Source organism: Macrobrachium rosenbergii, chromosome 12, assembly GCF_040412425.1.
Source record: "Macrobrachium rosenbergii isolate ZJJX-2024 chromosome 12, ASM4041242v1, whole genome shotgun sequence".
NCBI lineage: Eukaryota > Metazoa > Arthropoda > Malacostraca > Decapoda > Palaemonidae > Macrobrachium > Macrobrachium rosenbergii.
The window spans coordinates 56771859-56799819 of record NC_089752.1 but is presented as its reverse complement, the minus strand read 5'-3'; the positions used below and the strand labels follow the sequence as shown (position 1 = coordinate 56799819).

The following is a 27961-nucleotide window of genomic DNA, read 5'->3' as shown; positions in this document are numbered from 1 at the left end:
TCAGTGTTCCTCTTTTTTTTTTTTTTCTTGTTGATCATTTTGTTCATGAGACTTATCTGACAGATATATATATAGCTGTATTCTCCGAAGGACCGACAGAAATTCAAAAACTTACGGCACACGCAGTGGGGCCAGGTGGTTAGTACCCATTCCACCGCCGCTGGGAGGCGGGGTATCAGGAACCATTCCCATTTTCTATTCAGATTTTCTCTGTCGCCGGTATTGTCAACACCCGTTGTCAATACCTCCGTCGTTGGATTTCGAAAACTTTCCACTGGAGTATTCTGATTGTCTTTTTGGTTTTGACTTTGATTTGTGGATAGGCATACGCTTGTGGACTGTTTTGATTTTGGCTTTGACTTTTCTTTTTTTCAAGATGTCTGGTTCTAGTTCTGCTAGTTTCAGGGTGTGTGTTGTGAAGGAGTGTAAGGTGAGGCTACCAAAAAGCTTTGGTAGACCCTCACACAGTATGTATGAGATGTAGAGGGCATGTCTGTTTGTTTGATGATCGCTGCAAGGAGTGTGAGTCTTTGCCTGATTCCGATTGGAAGGTTTATGACTCTTGGTGTGCCAAGTTAGAGCGTGACCGTATCAGGAGGTCTTCCTCCAGGAGTGTGTCTGCTGATGGAGTCAGGTAGTAATTTGTCTCCTGTTAACCCGTCTGTTGCTTCACCTATCCTGTAGTGTTGCCTTCTGACCCTGTGATTGCATCTGGGAAGGTAATGCCCTTACAGGAGATTTTGGAACCCATTCGTGCTTTGGAGTCTAAGGTGCTGGGGTTTGAAAGTGTTGTGAAGTGCAGTGATCCCCTGAGTGTTGTGGAGGGGGCGTCAGATCGCCCTATAATGCCTCTAGGCCTGACACTCTGCCGGACTCCCAGGACTCAGGGAGTGGGCATGTCGGCCGCAAGAGGGTTACGGGGACTCCCCACCGATCTGGCGTCCCTTCGGCAGGCCCCTGTTGTCGTTTCCCAGGCTGCCCAGGATCGTGCTCGCGCACGCCCCCTGATTGCTTCGTCCTCTGAGGCGCCCTCTCCACGCAAGGGTCGTGTTCTCGGTTGACTCTCGCTTGGAAGAGAAGTTTACCGCAGAGGAGGACGCTTCTCCTCCTCTTCTCTCGAGCACTCGTTTCTTCTCCTGAGTGGTTTCACGAGTTGCCGCAGAAGAGGACCAGGACTTCTTCCGAGGAGGACGCGTTTTGAGCGTCCCAGTCGCCCCAAGAAGAGAGCTGTCGTCGCCTGGTAGAAGGAAGAGGACGTCCCCTTCCCCTCTTCTTCTCACAAGAGCAGCCCTTCTCCTGAGAGGGGAGTCTTCTCAACTTCGAAGCGTCTTCTCCAGGACATGCAGCGGCAGTTGGCTTCTCTCCTGCTGCAAAGGAGTCTGAATCTGTAGGCGCCCGTGGGATTTGAAGCTGCCCGTTAAGAGGTCTAAGAGGTCTCCCTCTCCTGCTCTTCGTTCGTCTCTCTCTCCGGCGAGTTCTCCTGGTCGCTCCTCATCGTTCGTTGATCGTCGGGTTTCTTTGCCTGCCCTTTGACGCGCTCCTCAGGCTGCTGATCCTAATGTTTATGCTTGTCAGAACGCCCCTCTTGCAGCTCGACAAGACGCTCGGCGGGAAACGCAGCAGGACGTTCGGCATGACGCTCGTCTGGCTTCTCATCACGCTCGTCAGGACGCTCTTCAGGACGCTCGGCAAGATGCTTCTCACCACTCTCGTCAGGACGCTCTTCAGGAAGCTCGTCATAGGCAGGACGCTTCTATGCGGGACGCTCCAGAGCTTTCTGCACTTTCCCGCAAGAAGGAGTCTCTTTATGGATCGGGCTCAAGGTCTTAGTCTTCCCTCAAGTTCGGAAGACTCTCTGTCGCTCCCGTCGAAGAGGGGAGAGTTGTCTCCTGAGTCGGAGTCTGCAGAGCAGGAACAGCCCCCTTTGTCGCCTTCAGCGGACTATCAGGTTTAGCCAGCATGCTGAGAGATTTATTTCCCTGATAAATTTCAGCCTTCTGCTCCTCTCTCTCCCTTCTTAGTTAGCTTCATCGGAGGTGAGGAAAGCGCCCGGTTTCCTTCAGATGAAGACATCGCTCGCTACCAAGAAAGCTTTTAAGAAAGTTAATTCGTGGATGGAGGATCGGAAAACTCAGGGCAAGTCTTCCTTTGCCCTACCTCCGTCTAGATTGTGCGGGAAGGCGGGGATATGGTACGAGACTGGAGAGGAAATTGGTTCCAGAGTTCCTTCTTCCCAAGGGGACTTCGCGAGTCTGGTCGATGCTCCAAGGAGGGCCCTCCTTTCTTCAGCGAAGGTGACCTGGACGCTTTCGGAGGCTGGACCATCATCTTAAAGGGCTTTTTTAGGACTAGGTCTTCAACTTTTTTAGATTGGTGCTTGGGGGCCTTGACTTGAGGACTCGGAGTCCAGACTCTATCTCTCTGGGGGAGCTGTCCAGTGTGCTGTCGTGCATGGACAAGGCCGTCAGAGATGGCGCGGATGAACTGGCTGCTCACTTTGGAACGACTCTCTTGAAGAAGAGGGCCTTATACTGCAATTTTGCAGCTAAGTCAGTTTCTCCTCTGCAGTGGGCGGAATTGCTTTTCGCCCCTCTTTCTAGCCATCTCTTCCCCCAGCCGTTAGTCAAGGATCTCGCCTCCAGCCTTAAGGAGAAGGCTACACAAGACCTTCTCGCACAGTCTTCCAGGCGTCCTAATGTCCCGTCTACCTCTTCTCAGGGACTAGCCTCCAAGAGGCAGAAGCCCTTTCGAGGTAGAGCTTCCCCTCCTCAAAATCCTTTCTCGAGGAAGAGGCCTCTCAGAGGCGGAGCCCTTCTAACCCAAGGGCAAGAAATGACACCGGACCTCCAGACACAGTAGGAGCCAGGCTTCTTTTGTTTTTGGAAGCCTGGAAAGTAGAGGGCAGACTCCTGGTCCTCAGTGTCATCGGAAATGGTTACAGGATCCTGTTCTCGAATTTCCCTGTCCTCAACACCCAGGGATCTGTCGCCCTCTTACCGCCCAGAGAAGCAACAGATCTCTTTTCGATCTGCTCGAACGATGCTCGAGAAGAGAGCCATAGAGCAAGTCCTGGTTTAGATTCTCCAGGATTCTAAGCAATCGTCTCTTCTTGGTTCCAAAACAGTCAGGGATGGAGACCAGTCCTGACGTCAGCAGACTGAACCATTTTGTTGTCAAGGAGAAGTTCAAGATGGAGACGCCTCAGTCCGCTTTTTAAGTGTGTTAAGACCAGGCGATTGGATGGTCTCGCTGGATCTCCAGGACGCATATTTTCACGTCCTCATTCATCCTCGGTCAAGGAAGTATTTGAGGTTTGTCCTGGGGGACGAGTGTACCAGTTCAGGGCTCTGTGTTTCGGGACTGAGTGCGGGTCCTATGGTCTTCACAGTTTCTGATGAGGAACGTAGCCCGGTGGCTTCACCTAGCGGGCATAAGGATCTCGCTCTTATTTAGACGACTGGCTCATTCGAGCTTCGTCGGAGGAAAGGTGTCTGGAGGACTTGCACTCAACGTTTGAGCTGGCCGGGGTCCTGGGACTTCTAGTGAACTTCGAAAAGTCACATCTGATCCCTTCTCAGTCCATTGTCTATCTGGGGATTCAGATGGATTCAGTGGCTTTTCGAGCCTTTCCATCCAAGAACGTCAGCAGCACTGCTTCGACAAAGTTTCGGTCTTCCTGGGAAAGAAACATGCCCGTGAGGGAATGGATGAGTCTGCTGGGGACCATTTCATTGCTGGAGAAGTTTGTTTCCCTGGGAGGTTGTATCTCAGACCCTCCAGTTTTTCCTTGCGGGACAACTGGACGAACAAGGAGGATCTAGAGGAGACTCTCAAGATCTCTCTCTCTGCCAAGGACCATCTAAGGTGGTGGCTCGATCCAGCAAAATTGGCAGAAGGGGTTTCACCCTCTCTTCAGAACCCGACCTGAGTGTTGTTTTCCGACGCCCACGTCGGGATGGGGGAGCAACACTAGGGGAGGAAGTGTCAGGCACCTGGAAAGGGGAACAGGTGTCCTGGCACATCAATCTAAAAGAATTGGGAGCGATTCGCTTAGCTCTCCAGTTCTTCGAAGATCAGGTTGTAGGCCGGGTGGTTCAGATCAACTCGGACAACACCACAGCCCTGGCGTACCTCAAGAAGCAAGGAGGTACTCATTCTCGGTCCCTGTTCTTCATTGCAAAGGAGATCCTGTTGTGGGCTCATTCTCGACAAGTTACGCTTCTCACGAGGTTCGTGGTAGGGGTCGAGAACGTTCGCGCGGACCTTCTCAGTCGGCAGCGTCAACTTCTTCCGACAGAGTGGACCCTGCACCCAGAGGTATGTCAGGAGCTTTGGAAGCTTTGGGGGCGTCCCCTGGTGGACCTTTTTGCAACGTCAAGGCGACAAGGCTGCCTCTGTACTGCTCTCCCGTGCTCGACCCAGGGCAGTAGCAGTGGATGCCCTCCTATGGGACTGAAGGGTCTGGACCTGTATGCCCCTTTTCCCCCATTCAAGATCCTGGGGAAGTCATCAGAAGTTTGCCGCCGGAAGGGTCGAGGATGACATTAATCGCCCCTTTGGCCTTCAGCGGAGTGGTTCAGAGGTCATGACATTCCCTAGTGGACTTCCCAAGGACGCTTCCGGAGAGTAGATCTTCTCTCAGACAACCCCACTGAGAGGTACCACAAAAACCTTCCTGATCTGAGTCTGACTGCATTCAGACTATCGAGTTGGTCAGAGCGAGGGGTTTTCAAGACCAGTGGCTAAGGCTATCGCCAACGCCAGAGAGCCTCCCTCCAATGCGATGTGTACCAATCGAAGTGGGCCATCTTCAGGAAGTGGTGTAAGTTTAAGGGAATTTCCTCTACCACAACCTCTGTGTCCCAGATAGCTGACTTTCTTTTTATCTAAGGAAGGAATTAAAGCTGGCAGCACTTACCATCAAAGGTTATAGAAGCATGCTGTCAGCGGTTTTAGGCATAGAGGCCTCGACCTATCGGACAACAAAGACCTTCACGATCTTCTAAGGTCTTTGAAACTTCTAAGGTAGCTCACCCAAAGTTGCCTTCATGGAATTTAGATGTTGTCCTGAAATTCCTTATGTCCAGACGATTTGACCTCTACATTCTGCATCCTTCAGGGACGATCCAGAAAGACTATTTTCCTAACTGCTCTGGCGACGAAAGAGAGTTAGTGAACTTGTGCTATCAGCAAGAATATAGCCTAGAGGCCATGATGCGGTATGTTCTTCTGAGCCCTATGTTTCTTGAAAAGAATGAAAACCTTGTCTTCCTTGGCCCAGGTCCTTCGAGATTAAGGGTTTGACGGAGATCCTTGGACAAGAACCAGAAAGAACCCCAGCCCTGTCAGGCTCTGAAATTTTACTACAGAAGACTCAAGAATGTCGAGGTCCTCTAACAATCTGTGGTGCTCAGTTACAGAGGCCGGATTTACCTCTTTCTATAAATGCTCTGGCGTTCTTTTGAAGAAGCACCATTATAGATGCACATTCCAGTGTTCAAGACAAGGATTTGAGCCTTTTGAAAGTCAAGGCTCACGAAGTGAGAGCCATTGCTACCTCAGTGGCTTTCCTGAAAACTTGTCTCTCAATGACATTCTGGGTGCCACTTTTTGGCGAAGCAATTCTGTGTTTGCTTCACACTACCTTACTGAAGTGAAGACTTCCCACGAATTGCTGCAGCGCTAGGGTCCACGTTTTCTGCAACACGATCTTGGGGGCAGAAAGCGACACTCATCCTATCCTATAGTAAATGGTTAGGTGTGTTTTTTTTTTTTTGGTTTTGGTGTTTTTATGGTTGTTGGTCGCCACCAGGGTGGTCGTCCCAGTCCTAGCTTCGTTGACTTCCGCGACGTAGCTAGGCTTGTCAGGTGGTTGTTTCTGTCGCTTGCCCTCATAGTGCGTTCATATGGTCTGGTCACATTGTGGTCTCGCCCCATTGACTGATCATCTAGGAATTCACCAGCTTTATAGGTCGCTACCCTCGTGAGACTCTAGTACAGCCAGAAGCCGACTTGGGTGACAGTAATCACATAAATCAGCGATGCTAACAGGTAAGGAACCAAGGCGTCAATCGCCTACATGTTTGTTTCTAAATCCTATTCTGTCTCTTCCCACCTCAATGGTGGGATTCAGCTATATATATATCTGTCAGTAGTTCATGAACAAAATGATATTTTATAATAAAATAAAATGGTTCATACTTACCTGGCAGATATATATAATCATATACCACCCTCCTCCCCTCAGGAGACAGTAGCTATAGAAAATCTGAATAGAAAATGGAATGGTTCCTGATACCCGCCTCCCAGCGGCGGGAATGGGTACTAACCACTGGCCCCTGCGTGTAGCCGTGAATTTTGAATTTCTGTCGGTCCCTTCAGAATATAGCTACATATATATCTGCCAAGTAGAAGTATGAACAAACTTTATTTTATTATAAAAATATCATTTTGAGTTTAACAGCCTCTGCACATCTCATAATCTTTTAAAGTTCAATAGTGGCTGCATACAGTACAGGTTAGGCTAAAGTAGTTCTGCTGTTCCATATGCAGGGTACTGTACATTATTATATCAAGGTTTAAAATTTATAAATGTGTGGAAAATTGGTTCATCATAAAAATTGTCTGAATTTTACCTTTCCAATTTGAATATGAAAACTATTATTTGAAGTGGTGTCATCATCATTGTTAACTTTATCATCATAAACTTTTCCTTCACGGGGGTTAGACATGAAGTGAATTCCCTCGGCTTTCATTCTTGGGTACAGTACTTTGTTCCTGCATTCTTGTGGTCTAGGCTTTCATTTTTGCCTGTAGTCTATGGCTTTCTGGACATTCCCACTGCTCGTTGTCTTGCCACTTCTATACCTACAACTTTTCATAGCATTTCTATTCCATTCCTATCACATGTCTAAACCATCTCAGGCTTTGACAATGGACACCACAGATCTCTTAAACTTTCTCATTTGTAATATATTCTTTACACAGCATTTCAGCAATGAATTGTAGCATACTGTAACACATTTCTTCAGAATGTCAATACATCTCATCTATACATAGTAGTAATGTACAAAAGTATCCATGCATCATAAATCTTCTTCTATGTTTTGCATATGGTACTTTACCATAGTTTAGCAATGTCTTTCCACTTCATCCAGGCCATAGCTTTTCTTCGTAATACCACTTAGTAGGCTACCTGTTTCACAGTCCAGTTTGTCCCTAAAGGTAACAGACATGTGTTAACCCTTTTAAACCCTTCCATTGCACCTTGCACCATGACATAGTGGTACTCCTTCCCCCTCCTCACCATTTGCTACCTTTATAAATTTTGGGCATGGAAGATTTGTGGGTTTATCTGCACTGTACAGTCCAGGTCATCTCTTGTTACAATCTCTGTTCGCCCCCACTTGGCTACTTTTGTAACTACTTTTTTTGTTGCTGCTTTTCTCCATCGCTTCCTCCATTGCTTTGGTGTATTGCAAAGAACTCAGAGGTAATTGTTAATGAACACCAGCATACAGTATATCACAAATTCTTAGATACTTGCAGCTGTCTTCACTCTAGATGGTGTGTTATGGTATAGTGCTCTTATTTATTTGTTTGGTAGGTGTATGGTTGGTTCATGGTTTCCCCTTTTTTTTCTTTTCTAAAATTTCAGTTTAGCTGTACATTGTACTGTATACTTGTTAATGTACTGAGAACTTTGCTTTACATGGATAGTACTATCCATGTACTGTACTCCTGCATACGTTGCTACAGTTAACTATAATGCTAATAGTTTACAGTTATGTATTACTATTTAGTACAGTAGGAAATAATCCTTGACGTAGATGCATTTAGAGAGTAATTATATTACTTTGATGAGATTATCCAGCCATTGTTTTTGGTTTTAGCTGGCACATGGACATACGTAATAGTGAATTGTGGTGGCACAACTTCCACAATGGATACTTATCACCATTTGGCATTTATTTCAAAATCCGTTGGATATACAGTAACAGTGATGGTAAATGATGGCAGCATTCATGAAGAGATTTAGCTTTCACAGGTCATCATAGGATATACAAGTGAGGTCAATTACATACTTGGTTGCAGTATTGAAAAGCAGGAGTTTAGTGGGCAAATTGATATCTCTTTTAAGATCATGTTAACACAGAGGTGTAGCTAAGAGCTGCCATACTGATTCTTAAGTCATAGGGGGATGCCATGTGGTTAGCATGCATAAGAGCAGTTATCAAGTGCATGCAGATGCTGTCTATTTTTCCTGGGGGCATGCCTCTGGCAGTTTATCCTTGATGGGCAACCAAGTATGTGGACATCTCATTGGATATGCTGATGGGAATTTGGTTGACTCTGACTGACACCAGAATGTTGCTTGCCAGTACAAGTTTACTAGAACACTAGGCCATCAGAGGTTGTTTATCACAAGCAAATCCAGGTTAGCAGTAATGAGGGTGAAACTACAGGGAATGATAAAGGTCAGAACAACATTAGGATATTGTTGATCTGCATAAGGTTAACCATTTTGAATTAAATGTTTTAGATAGTTTATAGAGCAAAAGATGAATGAGTAGGATTGGCATGAAGTGGATGGAATTCTAGTTCACTATATGGAGTTTTCAAATGGACAGCAAATTCCTGATGTTTTAAAGATGGACTAATGCTGACTAAGATGTGACCTGCTTGATGGAGGCAGATTGAATAGTAATGACATTGTTGAAGAATGCCATACTGAACTCTGCACACTGGTGTTGGACCAGCTTTTCTTCAAAGGTTGTTGGATGTTCATTTTGTAAATATGTTAAGTGGACATGTACATAAGATGGGAACTAAAGTTTTGCGGTCAATTGAGAATGAATAGTTGTCTGAGGTCATTTGTTTTTCACATCAGTTATTTTGATTGCAAGACTTCACATCACACATCATGAAGCTGCAAGTAGTAGTGTAGTCATATGATAGTGATATTGAACTAGTGCAGTGCTTTAATATATTTTTTACATTTTTAGGATTGTTTCATGTGCATTTATTTGAATAGCAGGAGCTGGAGTTAGTTTCTCTCCTTGACATTGTACTTCTATCAGTTTGACTGTACCTTTTCAGTACAAGCAATTTAGGCTCAGTGTTTCTGATGCATGCTTGAATACTCCTCCCTCTCTTATGGTAGTACATTCATGCTCATTAGGAAATTATCCTGCTTAGCCTTATTCCTTCATTAACCATTTCAGTGTCTGGCTGCTTTACATTTTGATGACATTTAAAAAAAAATGAGAATAGCTTTTTATTTAGCTCCATTGTAGTTATTTTGTACGTTATTCAGTTATGTCTGTAATTCTCTCTTTTCTGAGCAGAAGGTGATGAATTTGAATGCTGTTCTGCCTTCCTGGTTTTCATAGGATTTTGTTCTTTGTCCTCCCTCTCCTACTATGGTTGGATGGTTGGTAATGTTTATAGTTGGATTCTTTTCACAAACCTTATTAACCTTGGAGCTATTTGTGCATTGAGACAGGATTCTTTTTCCTTCCATGAAGCTTTTGCAAATCCAATACCTCTGTGTGCCCCAAGCTTGTGCTACTGTGTGACTCCATTTCGTTACCATAAAGATGATGCTTACCAAAGTGAGGTGGATTGTTACCTCTTATTACTGCTTAATGACATAGCCTAATTACAACCATAAAACTCATGAGAATCTGTGGTCTTTCAGTTTTTGAAACAATTTCTTATGCTTGTGAGTACATTTAGCCACCACAACTTGCTTTTGACTCTTGATATGCTTGTTTCATTTTGATCTGTTTTTTCTGATCGCAGATAGAGGCATTCTGTTGTCCTGTATGAATGATTACACATTATGGGCAGTGTTACAATACATAATAATCTTGCCCCAAATTCTGAAACTATGGCATCTTATGGTGTAGAATGTGTTCTTGAGAAGTTAACCCTTCTGAAAGTGATTTTTTATATATATAAATTATTTGTATATCTTCCAGTTACACTTTCCTTTGTGGGTTCTAGGATGGCAAATCTGTAAGCCTTCTAGTTTTTACTTATGCGATGAAATAGCCTTATATTATTTTATAAATAGATTAAAATGTGTAGATTTTACAACTGATCTTTTACTGTAAAAGTGTGTAAATAGTACAGTCAATAACATTATGTGAAGAGGGATATTGAGTAAAAAAAGGTGACTTTATCGTATATATTTTTAAGTCACAGTAAAATCAGATATATATTTGATATGTATAGTCCCATGTGAAGTAATGCAGTAATTAGATTGGTGTCTGAGGCGTGTTAGAATCCACCCTGCTGGGGTTCCCTTTTATACATGACGATAACAGCGTAGAAATTATTAGCAATGTTATGAAGTTCAGATAAGTACATTGCGGAAAGTAGGTGTTATTTGATCTTTACTCATAAAGACTACAGTGCAGATATTTGTTATGGATATGCTCTCTCTCTTTCAAATAGCCTAAGCTTAAAATAGTGACTTGGGTGTAGCATTATATAGGAATTATATTGGAAAGGATAGTTTAAATGGACTGATTCTAGCGTTCTTAAATCAGAGGAAGATTGTAGGAAAGCCTTGCTGAAAATAAAGCCGAACTTTGAACATAATACTAAATCTATTTTAGAGAAAAGCATACACAGTATAACTTTATGCTTGTGGGTTTGTTAGAGTTCAGCTAGCACTGAATTTACATATTAAAAAATAGTACACTGGCTATAATCAGTGATGGAAACTTGACTGGAATATACATCATACATTAGTAAGATTCGTAACACAAACTGTGATCATTACATATGTTTATAGATAGGTAATCATTGTGTATCTTAAAATACAATATCATAGATGTGAGCTGTAGCAATAATCCTATACTTGAACTATTATATCTATCTTTCCTACTATATTTCAGTGACATCCACATGTCTTCACTATCATATTTGGATACTTTTTGAGCACAACATTGTTGTCATAGGAATAGTAGAGGACAGGTATGGTTGTAAGGTCTATAGGAGCACAGCATGCATTAGGTGGCACTTCATGGTCATCTGTGACCCCGTCAATGACCTTGACCAGTGTCTGGACAAGGGCATGGTTAGTGGCATTCATGTCAGCATGAAGAGGAAACAGGCAGTGCCCCTCGCAGTAGTTGGCATCATAGCCTTCTGGAGCAATGACCCAGTCTTCCCAACCCAGGTCACTGAATGACACACGGAGGTTCTTCATCCGGCACAGTGTGTCTGATCCCACTTTGTTATCTGCCAGATCTGTGGAAAGGAGATTGATTTGGTTTTAGATGTGATTAACAGTTTATTTTTTGCGTACTAGTTTGTGATGAGTCCTAAGATTTTTCATATTTTCTTAGTTGAAAAACTTTTGTCCCATATTCTTTTATATACTGTTGTTAATATTGGCGCTCTTTCTTGATGTTGCGGCTAACAAAGATGATTTACTATGCTGTTAAGAGAGGTTTTGAAATCATGAATTTGTGAATACTATGATTTTAGATCCTTATACATATTCTTTTTAGCTTTTTGTGCATACATGGAGGTAATTTCAGTAACTCTAGATCTTTGATCTAGAGATAGGATTAAGTTAGTATAACATTAGATCTACAGTAATTTTATCAACCCCAATTTAATAAAGTAAAGGCGGGTGATTTGAAATATCAAGATTTGATTAGAATATAGATCATTAGAGCTGTCAGCTAAGATTCTCCAGAAGTAGCGTTACAGTTTCAGGAGCTTAAGATATGGAATTAGGAAACTAGGTCAGGTACATTAGATCCTCAGAGCTATTTATGTTAGGTATTGAGGTATGAAATAGCTAAAATATTAAAATGTAGGTCTGACAGACAAGCGTGTTATGGGTTCTAGGAATAATTTTTACAAATATCTTTCGTTGTAAGAGCCCTAAAAAATGGATAACACATGTTGATTGCGAGGACCCTTCTGGATAAAGCTTTTTACAAAATGGGGCGATTTATCCATGGTTTAAGTTGCAATTTAGGGGTAGTGCCATTCAAAGACTCGTCCAACTTTTCCAGTACCCTCTTTTCATTGGCTTGATGCTGAATGGCTGAAAGTGGTCCAGTGAATGGCTTCATAGCCCAAATTTCATGATTCATTAATTCACACATTCAGTACCATGTTGGCCTGACCAGATATCAATTGCCATTTTATCAAGTTTCATGTCATTGAAATTGGGAAGGAAAATTAAATTATTGGTACTGTACCTATTTACATGAGCATTGTAAGTCCATGGAAAATTGCAGTATTATTTTTTTTCAAAAGTGATTTGTGTATTTTTCAGCCATAGTTGTATTGATACTGATAGCTGTAGAACAAGCTTTAAAGCATATATATATATATATATATATATATATATATATATATATATATATATATATATATGTGTGTGTGTCTCAATATACAAGTAGTTCATATATTGTTTTCAGTAGTTGGCTAAAACTCCTTCCTCCCTCCAGTTTAGATGGATGTGCGTGCTGCATTGTTCCCTCCTGTAAAGTTCCAACACATAATGGAATCCCAAGACACACAGGCCAACAGAATGGGCTTGTACCTCTTTCGAGAAAATTTGAATTGCCACGTACTTCTCATTCAAGAAATCGACAAGGTTGGTGGTTCGTGTCTCGTCATTTGTCAACAACAACAGTAGTAGTAGTAGTAGTAGTAGTAGTAGTAGTAGTAGTAGTAGTAGTAGTAGTAGTAGTAGTAGTAGTAGTAGTAGTAGTAGTAGTAGTAGTAGTAGTAATTTTCGGCTAATTGGTTCATGAAAGGAGCATTGAGAGAAAGAGGGCAGAAGGCAGTGTTCATTCTGACAGTCTCTGTCGTCTATGCATAATTTATTTCTTTTCTCTGTTTGGCATACCTTGCTTCTGTTCAGTGTTTTGAAATATAGCTTGGCCTTTCACATCAAGTTCCATTTTCTTCACCCAACAAACACCTCATTATTTACTCTTACACACTGTACTTATTAAATGACAGTAAACGGCTTGGTCAAAGGAGAATATACTTGCCTCTGTAATTTCTTGCCTTGCTTCTGGTAACAACCGATCTTGGTGTGCGAATGTGGGACTTAGTAGTGGGGGACCCAGGCAAGGCAAAGAAACCGACCATAAATGGTCGGAATTCCTCTTCGTCATGGGCTCCTGTGATGCCCACCTCATGGAAGTGTCGTTCGTGTCCTGCAGTGAACAAAATTAAAATAGTTATTTGAAGTTTCATAAATTCATTTGTTTGTCCTTCGAGAGAGAATTGTTCTGAGCCCAGTGAAAGGTAGTTCTCTGAAAGCTGTGATATTAGCCTATATGCTACTTTTCTTGGTTTGATGGTGGTTAGAGGCATTAAGGCTTTTCCTTTGTTTGTAAGAGGTCTAGTATGTCTTGTGTTTCTGAGCAGATCTGACAAGAAATTTCCCTAATCTCTAAATGACAGACAGTCTTAGTAAATGTATTTGAAGTTAGACTGATATGGGCACTAACATGAAACAAAGCAAAGCCATGAAACATTAAGAAAATTTGAAGATGAGTACTGTGTTTTTGATAGGAGAACTAGCGACCAATTTAATGACTGCATAAGAGAGATTTGGAAATGATAGAATAAAGTATGAGATAGCTGCACAAGAAACATTTGTGTTGAGAGGAAGATTGAAGATGTAGGATGATGTCCTAATTCCTGTTAAGAGAGGAGCAGTTAAAGATTAAGTGATGGCTTTTTAAAAGAAGCTGGGGCAGAAAGAATAATTGCAGGGGTGGTGAATATAGGATATCAAAGATTGTAGTTATTACAGCAGAAGTACGGGAAGCTTTAAGGGCATGAGGGTTGGAGTAATGGTAGATATATATTTAATTAGAAAAGGCTTGTGATAACCAGAGTTGCACTGTAAGAAGTGACGGTTAGCAGGAAATATTTGGAACTGCTGAAGGTTTTGTTAGGAACAAATAAAAAAACGAGTTTTCTAATACCTTTAACCTCAGACAAGGTTAGCAGTTCACTCCACAGAAGTTATATACCTCTCTCCCCAGATGCTACGTTCCTATCTGTCTCTTAAAATATTCAGTCACTTGTTGCCTGACGAAGCCCACTCATGAAAAACATTTCGTAATGATACTCATAACTTCTTGGATATTTCTCCAAATAATCAGACAAACAGAAAAGAAAAAACCTCCTTTGCAGAGTTATTTTGCAATAAAGTTGCTAGTCCCATGTCCTCAATCTTGGCTGTAACTCGCCACAATCGACCAACTATCAGGAATATGCAGTAATCCACTGCCGAGGTCAGCAGACACAATGAGGATTAAAAAACGGGATAAACTTATACTAAACATTAGCCTTGCCTATGGAGAAATAATGAAAAAGTAATGTATGCTGAGAGTCTTATCATATTCAGCTAGGCGGACACGGTCCGAAGGAAGACCTGGTATAATTGTACATCAGCCACATATCAAATGATTATGTGAAGAAACTAACAAGCATTTGTTTCATTACACACTACAAACGACGAATTCAACCATTAATTACTTTGTCCAGGGAGGGTAACAGAAAGTCGGAGGCCGTGATTGGTCTCTGGGAAGATGAGCCAAGAGAGGACGGGTGTAGTCACGTTGATGTTGACCCATCCGTGCTCCGGGAGTGTCACCTCTGCCACTTCTTGCTCGGTCCTGCCAGAAAATGAATAGTTCTCCAATTAAGGCTTATTAGTGGTTAGTACTGTAGTAATGACATTAATCGTTAGGTTACTACATTGATATTAAATCTTATTGTAAACAGATGACCACGATTATATAGGTAGGGTAGGTTCAAGAGAGACAGACAGAGCTATGAGAGAACGGCCGTCTGCTACCAGTGAAGAATATATAATTGATCCTTGAAATATCCTGCATTCCCTTCTTCTACCCCCAGACCAGAAGGAACCCCTCACATTCCTTTAGGTCTTGCGCCCACATGAGAAGCACGTAGAATATTATTGAAGGACCAATTTCATATTCTTTTCTTTTCTGGCTTCAGCGTCCCCCCTCGTACCTACCTGATATCATCAGTGACCATGATATCATGTGCAGATGTGGGATGAGTCACTCCAGGTGGTAACCTTGATGTCGAAAGACCTGGATTTCCGCCCCGAGAAGTGTGTGATCGAGGGGTACGTCGCTCACGTCGAAGTACAACCTCTTGTTTGATCCTTTTGAGGGCCTTCCCGTCGGAGGATCTGAAATAGAAGTTAGTAATAGTAATTTTAAGTAGATTTAGACTAATCTTTGGACACAGTTAATGGTATTTTGATTGATTTATTAAATATTGAAGAAAGTTTTCAGGCATTGCAAACCTCCACCAGTGTGGTTAACATATTTACCCAGTTACTGGTTCCTTTACATTTTCTTTCACGAATACCAAGACAAGATTAGTTTAGTTACCAAAATATTCTGGATCACATATGTGTCTTTGACAAACAGCAGGAAATTTTCCGTATATTTAAATACAGCAACAATAAACAAAGTGGTAAAAATATGTTGGATCCTGTGCCAGACTTTGATCCACACTAGAGACTATCCGTTTTCTCTGGAATGTAATGAATATTTTCACAAAATATTGTAAAAATCCGGTCTTTAGCTTTCTCATAATTCTAATCTCCGACAGATAGACCGCCAGACTGAACCAAGGCATAACCTCAATTGCTTATGGTAAAAGTATCCAGTATACCTAGTAGAGAGACACGGGGTTTAATTGACTGGGGTATGTTCTTGGGACACAAATGCCTCGTTCTTCTTGTTGGTTTACTGGTTAGGGTCACTGCTTTTGCTGTTGTAGCAAATATCGTTAAGGTTTCAAACCTTGATATCAAGTTTGGGCATTTGCACAAGTTCCCATGAGTGCATGCGTCAGTATTTTACGTGAAATAGTGAATGTTGTATAGAACCCTAATTTTCGCGACTTGACTCTTACTTCAATTTGTGCTTCCTTAGCGTGTTAGCGAAATCACAAATTTGTTTATATTGTATTACTTAAAATTTACTTTTATCAACATTTATGTTTAGAAGCCCAGTTGCAGGAGGTAAGATTGGTTTTGATGAAATTGGAAAGACTTTTTCTTTACGAATTCGTTGAAAAAGTTCCAAGGTAGGATAATTTAGCGTTATCCTCTTAATATGTCAACTGCTGCCTTTTTGACATTTTATTTTATTCTCAGTGATGATTCGATCGAATACTTTCAGCATAAAGTGATCTAATAAAGTCAAGATTAAAAGGAGAACATATGCTCTAATTTAATTTCTGCTGCGAGTTGGATTGTTTTATGCTCAGTGAAAATGTTCAACCTCCTTTAGCAGAAGGATGAGATTATGAAGATGATTTTGTAAATTGCAGTGTTGTGTAATGGAGCCATCTATCTAATTTTCATATCGTCACTTTACGTTTTGTGTCAGATTCATTTATCACAAGAGTAGGTCCACTTTTAGTATTACTTTTAAGGAAAAGAATATAAATATCTTGACATTTAATTTTTGGGGTCTTCAGAAGTCTTGCAAGTTCTCGACCCTTTGTCGTTCGTTAGGTTGACAAATCCAACATGAAGATTCTTAGCAAAGGATTTGCTAAGAAAACAATTTACTTAGAGACAGTTCGTTCACATTAGCATTCATCATTATGCAAAATTTCTTATTAAAACTTAGTAACGTGAATTTTGCTAGGTAAGCAGAGTGTTATAAAATGTTCAATCCACTGTGGACTTCAGTCCCGAGAGAGAGAGAGAGAGAGAGAGAGAGAGAGAGAGAGAGAGAGAGAGAGAGAGAGAGAGAGAGAGAGAGAGAGAGAGAACATTATCTCAGCACCTGATAAATCAATATAGAAATAGCGTTTTAATTATCAGTGCACCCTATTAGGATGCTTTTTAACCTATCCGTGTTTATGTACCCACGTACATCTAAACTTTTCTCATTTGCTCCTCGAACAAAATCTGAAAATAATGTGAAAGAAGTATATAGGGAGGCAGAAGCGGGAATGTATGAGGGTACAGGATGGTTGAGCAAACTCATAAGTATTGGAAGGCATTCGAAGTAGTTTTCCATGTGTGTGTTGAAGCCAGGTTATTGAAACTGGCGGAAATACAAAAATATAAGAATGTGGTGTGAAGGTTGATATATGTAAGAAGATTGGAAATAAGCTAATAAAGAAAACTAAAAAAATAGGCATTTGAGTATGCGTAATCAGTTAAGAGAGCTAAAAATATATTATTATTATTATTCAGAAGATGAACGTTATTCGTATGGAACAAGCCTACGGGGGCCGCTGACTTGAAATTCGAGCTCTCAAAGAATATGGTGTTCATGTGAAAGAAGTGACAGAAGGTAATGGGACATACAGAAAGAAGATATCAGTTATTAGAAAAGAAAAACTAAATTAACAAATTGATAAATGACCATTATAAGAATTGAAGTAAATTATAAAATATAGTTTTTTTCATGGCTAGAGAATATAAGAGATTATGTTAGTGAACTTTTGGGAGGACGTAGATACAGGAAGGTCTAAAAAGTGCTTTGCTAATTGAGAGGCACGTGTGTTTGATTAAAAGTAATTATCAGGAAGCAGTACAATGCATGCCTTATGGAGATGAATACTTTTAACTACCTGCTGAAATTGTTCATTATTTATTTTTAGGTCTGTAGAATTGCTGCTAGGTTTAGAATATATTGACACTGAAGATTCAATTGTGGTATAATGCTTAGAGGATCAACGTGGCTGTCAAAATCTGTACTCTTATGTGTCTGTATAGGCTAGAGGTTTTTTTTTTGTAATTTTTTCATATCATATATATATATATATATATATATATATATATATATATATATATATATATATATATATATATATATATATTATGTATGTATGCGTGTGTGAGTGTGTTTGTATTTTGTATATGTATGTGTGAGTGTCTATGTATTAGGCTAGCATCACCTCGGGGAAGGGGTGTAGGTCATATCCCTGTAAACTCCACTGTGGCTTTGTCGACCTTAGGAGTGAATTATGTACCTGATGGTTGGTCCATTGAGGTGGGCCGTAGCCAGGGAAGACGAGAAGGTATGGGGGTAGTAACCCATCCCAGGAACCCCTCCAATGGGGCGATTGGCCAATATATATGAAATTACGCGGGCATGCGTGTGTTAGTATATTTTTTTAATATGGGAAGACTGACACACATTTACCAGTATGTTTATCTTTGTCATTAAATCAGGAATGTCCACTTCGCGTTTTTGTCACTTTATGCTTATTAATATCATGAATAAGTACAGAAATATTTCAGATGGAGGGATTAATATTAAAATAGGTTTTACAATTATGAAAATGATAAGGCTCCATTGATTGAATATTATTTTTTGAATTATAATTGTACATACTTAAAAATTTCTGCCCATTAAGTTACTCCATATGAGAAAGACAGCGTAGAAAACCTGCACAGTTACCAATCTTTTCTTTTAATCTCAAGTAAGAGAAAACAATGTAATTTCGTAAAGTTCACGGATGTCTTTTTTCTGTGGAGAATTTCTGTTCATTGTAGTAACTTGACCAAAATCCGCCCTCATAAGCTTGGAAAGAACACCTGCGATCCAAAGCTTTTATGAGGATTTGTCAGAAAGTTGGCTTGGTTTATTGGAAAGTTACATAGGCTTCCACCTCCAGTTAACCTGGTCCTGAATTACTGTGAGAAAATCATTTAAACGTTGATACTGTTTTGGGTTGTAAGGAAATTATGAACTGAGGCGGTAGCTTTGCTTTTATTTTACTTTTATAATAACTGATCTCTGCTTTCTGTATTTCCTATGACATTTTGCTACTTCTTCCAAATGAACACCATATTCATTGGATGCTTGAATTTCAAGTCAGTGGCCCCTGTGGGCGTGTTCTGTATGAATAGGGTTCATCTGAATAATAATAATAATATAATAATACATAAATAATATAATAATATATAAACAATACTTTACAGTGAGTGAACTGAATTAATATTGATACAGTTACTTGTTGTTTGAAGGATCATTCGACAAACTTATATGGAGTGTGATTTGTAGCTTTGTTATGACGGCTAAGTTACTTTCTTAGGTTTCTTTTGTTCCGTTTTCGTTTCATCGCTTTCACGAAATGTTGGAAACGAGTGAACAAGTATGTTAATAGCACTACTATTAAAAAGGAATAAACGTACTTATGGAACAAACCTGAAGAGAAACTTTTGTTTGTGAAAAGAAGAGCAAATAAAGAGAGGAAAATACCAAGCGATTATAACAGTCGATATAAATTAACCATTTAAGCATCATGTTTAATATATATATATATATATATATATATATATATATATATATATATATATATATATATATATATATATATATATATATATATATATATATATATATATATATATAATGTATATAAATTATTTTGCAGAAGTCAGCAATCAAAGATATGCACATAGTAAATATCAATGCAAGTTGAAGAAATATTTCAGTTTTTATATATAACAAATTGTATGCTCAAAGACGTTGAATTTTTTTACTGAAATTTTAACAATAGATAGTCTCTCTCTCTCTCTTGCTTGAGCGGCTCACAATCGAGGGACCCCCGTTCACTACCGCTTTTCCACAATACCCAGAACACCTCTGTTCTAAACAATGGATTTCTACTTGGTTGTTAGAGAGAGAGAGAGAGAGAGAGAGAGAGGTTACACTAAGGGATCGGCACTTTACCATCATATAAGGATAAAGAACCAGAGGCCCTCTGGGAGGTAATCCTGACCATATATTGCATATTGTACTCTCACCAACTGGAATGAATGTATGTTTTTTTTTTGTATTGTATATTTACTGTATATAAGTCTTGTTTAATATATTGTATAATTTAGGCCGTACTGTTCATGGATGATGCTTCTTTGCATTAAGTGAAATCACAGTGTTATCTGAACGTTTTGCATGTGATAGTGGTTTGCTTCAAAATTTTTTTTAACGTATGAATATCGTGAAGTTTTGAAATGTACTTTATACGTAAATCAAGGAAGTCGGGTTTGCTGTCTAATTTTTAAACTGTTTGAACCGAACAGTGAAGGACCAAGATCTGCGGTGTCTTACTGATGTTTTTGTTTGTTATAAACAGTCTGAATTGAATGAAGTTTAACGTATTGCTAGAGAAAACTTGTCTTTCTGGTTAATTTCTGAGTTGTTCATCAAGCATTGGACTCAGTTCCCAACCAACCTCTGTTGACAAAAGTGATGATGGTATCAGCAGCAGTGACAGTCTTTCGGTGGACGTCATCCATGAGGGCCGAGGTGGCTTGTCCATGCTCGTCAAGGTTATCGTAGACCCTCCTCAACCACTTGGGCGCCGACGCGTGGGAATGGTGTTCCTTGCTGTGGCGATGGTGCCGTCCTATGAGGGCCGGGGGCGCGGGCAGCTTCAGCAGGTCCAGCATGTCACGGGCGAGTTCTGCTGCTTCCTCGGAATCGAGGCGGTCGGCCAGCACCGTCTTCCCATTGCCGTCGTCCATCCACACGCCCACGCCCCTGGCATGGCTGCTTCTGCCGACGTGACCCCACGCTGTGGCCGTCACGGAAGCCAGCATTAATATCACCAGTGTGACGTCCCTCATCATTGTCTGTCTCTGTGACGAGTCTTATATCTCCCTCAAACGTCTGATTCAGTGTACCTTCCCCCCGCACTTGTCCTTCGTGATTCAAAGACGCAGTTCCTTCATTCACTACACTGCACTTGCTGGCATGTCCGCGATTGCTCGGTCGCAGCGTACCATCACTGCGATTTCACTTAGGCGGCATTACTTGAGTGTCCTCCCTAACGAAGCGAGGGACTTTCACAAATTCAATGGAACGCTTCTCCAGAGAAGCACGAGTACCCCGAGCTACGGCGTCTACAGGCATCCACAACACCCGCTGGGAGAAACTAAACGAAAACTACCCTGCGAGATGCTGGCCCCGCCTCTGCCTCTATACCCCGTGCAATCCAGAGCCAGACGTAGGGGTGGTCGGGATAGGGGATGGGGTATCCGCTCTGGGTATTGTTTTCCTCACTCTCTCAAGGAATGATGGATAGGATGGGGAAAGGGAATTTTCCTTCGCTTGTTCCCACAGAATGATTTTTCCTTCGTTTATCACGCCTTGATGTGTTCGTTATGTATTCGTACTCTGCCATTCATAGAGATACTCGGGAGTGCCTACTTTCGTTCGTGCGCTCGTTCCTGGAAGCCGATAGTGTGACCAGCTTATCAAGTTATCCCTGAGTGATATGCGAATCGTATCGAATGAATGGAAGTTCCCACCGGACGGCCAGCAGTGACCTTAGATGTACACCCTGAAATGGGGGTTTAACATTATATTTGAAATATCCATGGAACCTGTCAGTTTACACCTTCTGTTTCGCCGGAGACTGAAATACGTAACAATATAAAGGAGGACGAAACTCAGAGAAATTTTATGCAGAATACCTGAGAGACGTCTGTGACCCAGCTGCACTTGGATCTTGTCAGTCCTATTTTTGTCTTTCTGAGGCATAGGCTCTGAGGGCTGGGTTCTTAGTGACCGCATGCCAACAGTACGGCCGTGCATTTTGTTGCAGAAGTATTTACAGAGGGAAAGGATGAAGAGGAATTCCAGTTTAGAGAATTCCACATCATCGTACCCGGGCATCGTAGACAGATACCTTGCCCGTAGGTAATTCTGGACAACGTCAGTTGCCAGATGTTTGTCTGAAAATGCTGAGAAATTGTGTATTCTGAATGAAATCAAGGCATTCTTTTGCTAGGGTGGTAATTTTTTAATAAGTTTTGCACGAAGCCGTATAATTGTGATTGATGAATATTCATGCAGTATATTTCCAACGTGAGTGGTTTGAAGCCAGTATGACGTGGTTACCTGCGGGACAGGTAGCCAGGACGTATCCATGCTTTATCTCTTTATCATCACCCCGTTTCATTCCAAGAAAACACAGGTATTCAGAGTTACTTGTTGACTTAAAGGAAAACAAGATAGCAAGAATGTTTTTCGTTGTATAAGTGACAGGTGTGTTACTGTGCTTGTCAATAAATATGTAATGAAAATGGAAGCAGACCTACTGCTTAATTTCCTTTATTTTGTACAATGTTAATAATTTTTCCAATGCTTTCTCTTTTGTCTCCTTGATGTTCTTGGATGACGCTATACGCATATGTCTGGGGTTGAAAGCTTCTGTCTGTCTGTTTGTCTGTCGTGTGCTTTATGGGCTCCGAAGAAAGGAAGGTACGAGACGCGAGAGGGGACGAAAGGGGGCCCCCTTGCTTTACCTGGTCAAGGTGAGTCCGACTCCACCGACAGGTGAGCTTGGGATCGAATAGGTGAGTTGCCATGCCACCGCTTTTATAAGGGGGGGGGGTAGGGGTCACCTCAGGGGTCCCATGGGATCGGCTGTACATGTAATGCTCTCTCTCTCTCTCTCTCTCTCTCTCTCTCTCTCTCTCTCTCTCTCTCTCTCTCTCTCTCTCTCTCTCTCATATGTGTACATTATATATATATATATATATATATATATATATGTGTGTGTGTGTGTGTGTGTGTGTGTGTCTGTGTGTGTGTATAATATATATATATATATATATATATATATATGTATATATATATATATATATATATTATATATATATATATATATATATTGTATGTATATATATATGTATATATATGGAATCGGCCGTTCAGGGTGATGGTATGTTTTTAGGTTGACCATAGTTTTTTTTATGAGTGTGAGAGTTTCATATAGATGCTCTCTCTCTCTCTCTCTCTCTCTCTCTCTCTCTCTCTCTCTCTCTCTCTCTCTCTCTCTCTCTCTCTCTCTCTCTCTCTCTCTCGCGGAACGCCCTGAAAGGTAGAATTAGCTGTCTCCATAATGAAAAAAGTTTACACTACAGTATATGTATATATATAATATATAAATAAGTATATACTGTATATTATATAAATATTGTATATACTGTATATATATTTGTATATGTATACAGTTTATATTATTTATATATTATATAAATAAATATATATATATATATATATATATATATATATATATATATATATATATATATATATATATATATATATATGTGTGTGTGTGTGTGTGTGTGTGTGTGTGTGTGCCTGTGCGTGTGTGCCTGTGCGTGTGTGGAGCTTCAAAACAAAATAAAATATCCCCAGTACTTGCTTAGTTGATTATGACGCAGGTATGGCTATACATGGCTTCTCTAAGTAGTTAAGAGATCAATAGTTATATACCTGTAAATATAGTTATATCAGAAATGTCACCAGAAAGTGGAGTCCGCACGCTTTCCAACATGCTTCATGTAAATGTACCCGTTTACTTGTATATATTTGTGGATATTTTAACATTAGCTGTGATATGCTCACTTGGGCATTTCTACTTGGGGAGGATGGAAACGAACACTAACGCTTTCCTTTATTGATGTAGTATCGATGATGCTACAGTCTAGGTGTTGGAGAATGGAATGTTTATTGAGATGTACAAGAAAGGATATTGTTGCTATTTAGATTCTGATGCTACAGTCAGGGTGTTAGTAAATGAAATTATTATTAATGAGATGCTGAAGAAAAGATATTGTCTCATTTTAGATTCTGGGAAAAGGAGAGAAAGGAAGTTTGAAATGCTTGCCAAAGGAGGAATTACAGCATTGCATTAAGGAGATGATGGAGGAAAATTATTGCGTTGTTGTAGGTAGAAAAGTATAGACAGTCGAGGTTTTGGAGAAAATGAAAAGCATCGGATGCTTAAATTGCAAGATTGGGTAGCCTACAAGATACACGATTTCCCACAGTCTTGTAAAAGCAAATATGAATATGAAATTGCAGTACTGAGAATGGAAATCCATAAGGACAGTTATTGCTCATATAAGGTTTCTTACTGACATTGTCTTGTATATTTTTGGAGGGAAATGGCATACAGTGAGAAAGTATTTATATTTTAAGTAAAAAAATTATAACAGTTGTATTTTGAAGTGGGGACATTAGTGCTACGGTTATGATGCAAATTTCATGAATATGCTACTGGCACTATGTGTTACAGAAATCTTGGGGTGTGCAGTATCTTGAAGAATTATAACACCAATTTGTTGGGAGCTAAAACAACGAGAGAGAATTTACAGATTTTATTTATGCTTCTTCAAAGACAGTTTAAATAAATGGATGTAATGAAATCTCAAAGAAATAGTTTGCCTCTTTGTAAAATAGTCGTTCATAGATATTTTTACGTATCATGTGCAACAGGATTCTCTCTCTCTCTCTCTCTCTCTCTCTCTCTCTCTCTCTCTCTCTCTCTCTCTCTCTCTCTCTCTCATGCTAAATAATGGATGTAGGGAAATCTCAAAGTAAGAGTTTGTCTCTTTGTGAAATAGTTATAGATATTTTTACGTTTTATGTACCACAGGACCTCTCTCTCTCTCTCTCTCTCTCTCTCTCTCTCTCTCTCTCTCTCTCTCTCTCTCTCTCTCCTATAGGCTTGGACATTTGGAAGGTCTCAGAGAGGCGGTGTGTGTGTGTGTGTCTCCCCAGGGTCCTGGTGAAGATGTATTGTGTCAACTCATGATGGCAGGGAATGTCAACATTGGTGGGTAGGTTGGCGCGCCTTTGTTTAAGGTTTCTCAGAAAGTTTCGTGCGCGGATTAAAACTTTGGCTGTAAATCACGACTTATTAATGATATACTTAGGTTGCCCCCAAAGACTTTGTTCTTAGTGCGCGTGTATATTGTAAACATGTCCGAGTACTTATATAAGTATGCGTATAAAGAATTCACGAATAGGGAGGCGCTAATGGAATGTTTGTACGTATTTATTCGATAGTAAATTCATGTGTAGTTTAATTCTGTTGCCAATTGTGTGTATGAACAATTCTAGAATATGCAAAGTGAAAAAAGAATCACTCATGTTTATTTCCTTTTTAGCAATTATTTTTCAGTTGAATTAAGATTTGATGTTAACAGATGTATCGAAAAACTAAGATTTGAGGAAGCAGAATAATGTATAATACGTACATAATTCCTGTAAGCTGTAAGTATTGCATATAGACACAGAAGGCAGCTGTTGACCCGCATGATATTTTTTGCGAGAGGGACTTGACCGAGGACCATTATTCCTGAATCATTTATCGTTTGGAATATCTTATAGGTTATTGAATATTTTATAAGTTTTTATAAGTATTTCATAGGTTTTTATTTTATCGCGTCTTCATAACTATATAGTTTCGGAGACCTTGGTCTTGAGAGAGAGAGAGAGAAATCCCTTGTTTTGTGTTGTGATGTTTACTAAATGGGAAGCTGTTATACATTGATCATAAATGCTGGACTCTGTATTTTAACCGTAATGGTTTTTATCAGAATCATTACAAAAGGTTTTTATCAGAACCATTACAAAAATAATTTCACCTTTATATTCCTTTCAGTATATGTGTTGCTGTGGGTATGTATATACTGTACAAATATACATGCTTGAATATTTATTATAATTCATGCATAAACACATGTATGTTTAACCGTGTGTGTGCGCATAGGAGTCTAGGCAGTAGGCTTGTGCTGGCTACTGAGACAGCTCATATATACATATATATATATATACACGTATATATATATATATATATATATATATATATATATATATATATATATATATATATATATATATATATATATATATATATATTATACAGTACATGTATGTGTAAATTATATATATATATATATATATATATATATATATATATATATATATATATATATATATATATATATATTATTATCTGAGTACATGTATATTGTAAAATATATATATATATATATATATATATATATATATATATATATATATATATATATATATATATATATATATATATATATATATATATATATATATATTTTGTCACGATGCATACCAAGTACCTGGTTATTACACAACTAATCACAAAATTCAAAAATTTACCTCACTTCAGCCAGATACCTGAACTCTCATAACAATAAAAATTACGACTGAGTACTCTAAAGGTAACAGTGATCCCGTAAAAAACTCATTAATCACTTGAAAAATCAAACTGAGTTTATCAAAATGAGTGCGAGGTATCAACAGTTAAACAAGAAATATACGGGAATAAAAAGGCATCACATCATCAAACAACTTTTAATTGTTTCCCTGGTCCTAATTCACTTCAGCATTCACTTCAGCAAAACTAAAGGAACAAAACATGTTTTATCACTTTCCCTTATGCACAATTAATCTTATTCAATGGTGGTCAAGAAAGGAAACACTGTTTTTTAAAAACATTAAATATAAAAATTTATTTTTTAATTCAAAATTTATAATTAGATTTCATAATCTGAAAAATTTACTATTAATTGAAAACAACAAAAATCTAATTGATTGAGTTAAATTGTTAAACAAAACTAAATCACAAAATTGATTTATCAAGAAATTAAATTAATCAAGCAAAACTTAAACTATCAAGAATTACTCAAGATTTGAAAAGAAAATCTTACTAAATGAAAATTAAATCAAGTATGCAATGTTAAATTATCAAGAAATATTTAAAATGCTAAGTAAATAAATGTTAAATCATCAATATATAAAATATGAAAAATCAAGAGATTTCAAACACAAGAACACACAAAATACACAAAAGATTTATCAATAATAATTTCAGTTAGGCAAAAATTCTCTTAATATGCCTTATTATACCATGGTAATAATAAGTAAAATTCACTTTACCTTACTCAAGCTTGTGAAAACCTTTGCAAAATCACGTAGCTGCTCTAAATTCACAAAACAAACTTTTTTTTTTCAGACACCTTCACGAATATACAATTTTCATAAATTCAGATCTCAAAAGCTAAGACTAACACCATTGACCACACTAACACTACGTTAATAATTACTCTTTTGAAGAGAGAGAGAGAGAGAGAGAGAGAGAGAGAGAGAGAGAGAGAGAGAGAGAACCATTATGAACGGTCTCTGAAATCAGAATGAACAGATCTGAGGATTTCAGTATGAAATGAAACATTCACATAACATCATTAAGGCATTTTCGGAACGAGATACAAGAGAAGGTTCTACCTTACAAAACATGACGTCATCAATCGAGACGTGATTCGAACAAAAAAAAATTATATGGGATGTGATCGGAACAACACATGCTCAGAGCAATGTTTGTAACATTGCGAAATCATTCCTCTTCTCGTATGAGACAAAGCTTTTGCAGAATCCTTTACACAACCAAACAGACTGCAGCTGGCTAATTATGACTGGCATGTTTTAAAAACAAAACGAAAATTCCGAGAGTTGGTTTCCAGAACGGATCAGCAATTGTTATTCCTGACCTGTCAGTGCTTTATCTTAACTGGTGACAGATGGCACATCTGATCTAAAACTTGAATCTCTCTCTCCTGCTACTACGTTATTATCAGGAAAGATATTATTAATTCTAAATTATGCTGTTAAATTATCTAAATCACAAACTCTTGAGATCTGATACTACACCACATATGATATCACATAACACATGATAAATAGAAGAGTAAATATATCAAAACTATATGATGATATACATTTTACAAGGCAACATCATGAAAATATATATAATATATATATACACACAATATATATATATAAATTTATATATATATATATATATATATATATATATATATATATATATATATATATATATATATATATATATATTATAATGTGTGTGCATGTATGTTTATTATGTATGTATGTCTTGATTATGATTATGCCTTGTATGCCAGGCATTTTATTATTTAGCAACCAACTCTCGTATAGACAACTTTAAGAATGAGATATTCTGCAACTCTCAGTCTAAAAAGAATTTAATTGAAACAGATTTTAGAATGAAGACCTACTAAACCCTG

At 39.1% G+C, this 27961-nt stretch overlaps 2 protein-coding genes across 2 annotated transcripts in view; one reads left to right on the top strand and one right to left on the bottom strand.

The window, feature by feature from the left end:
* Nucleotides 1–10178: 10178 nt before the first annotated feature.
* LOC136843671 (protein 60A-like) lies at nt 10179–22105 on the bottom strand. The gene is given in 6 exon segments (XM_067112234.1): nt 10179–11262; nt 13035–13202; nt 14539–14678; nt 15044–15093; nt 15096–15223; nt 20251–22105. Coding segments are annotated over 6 exon segments (1242 nt in total). The 5' UTR covers nt 20648–22105; the 3' UTR covers nt 10179–10903.
* LOC136843673 (uncharacterized) overlaps nt 12489–27961 on the top strand; it is a 110901-nt gene continuing 95428 nt past the window's right edge. The window contains exon 1 of the mRNA XM_067112236.1: nt 12489–12631. The gene's annotated coding sequence lies outside the window, so the exon portion shown is untranslated. The remainder of the gene's footprint in view (nt 12632–27961) is intronic.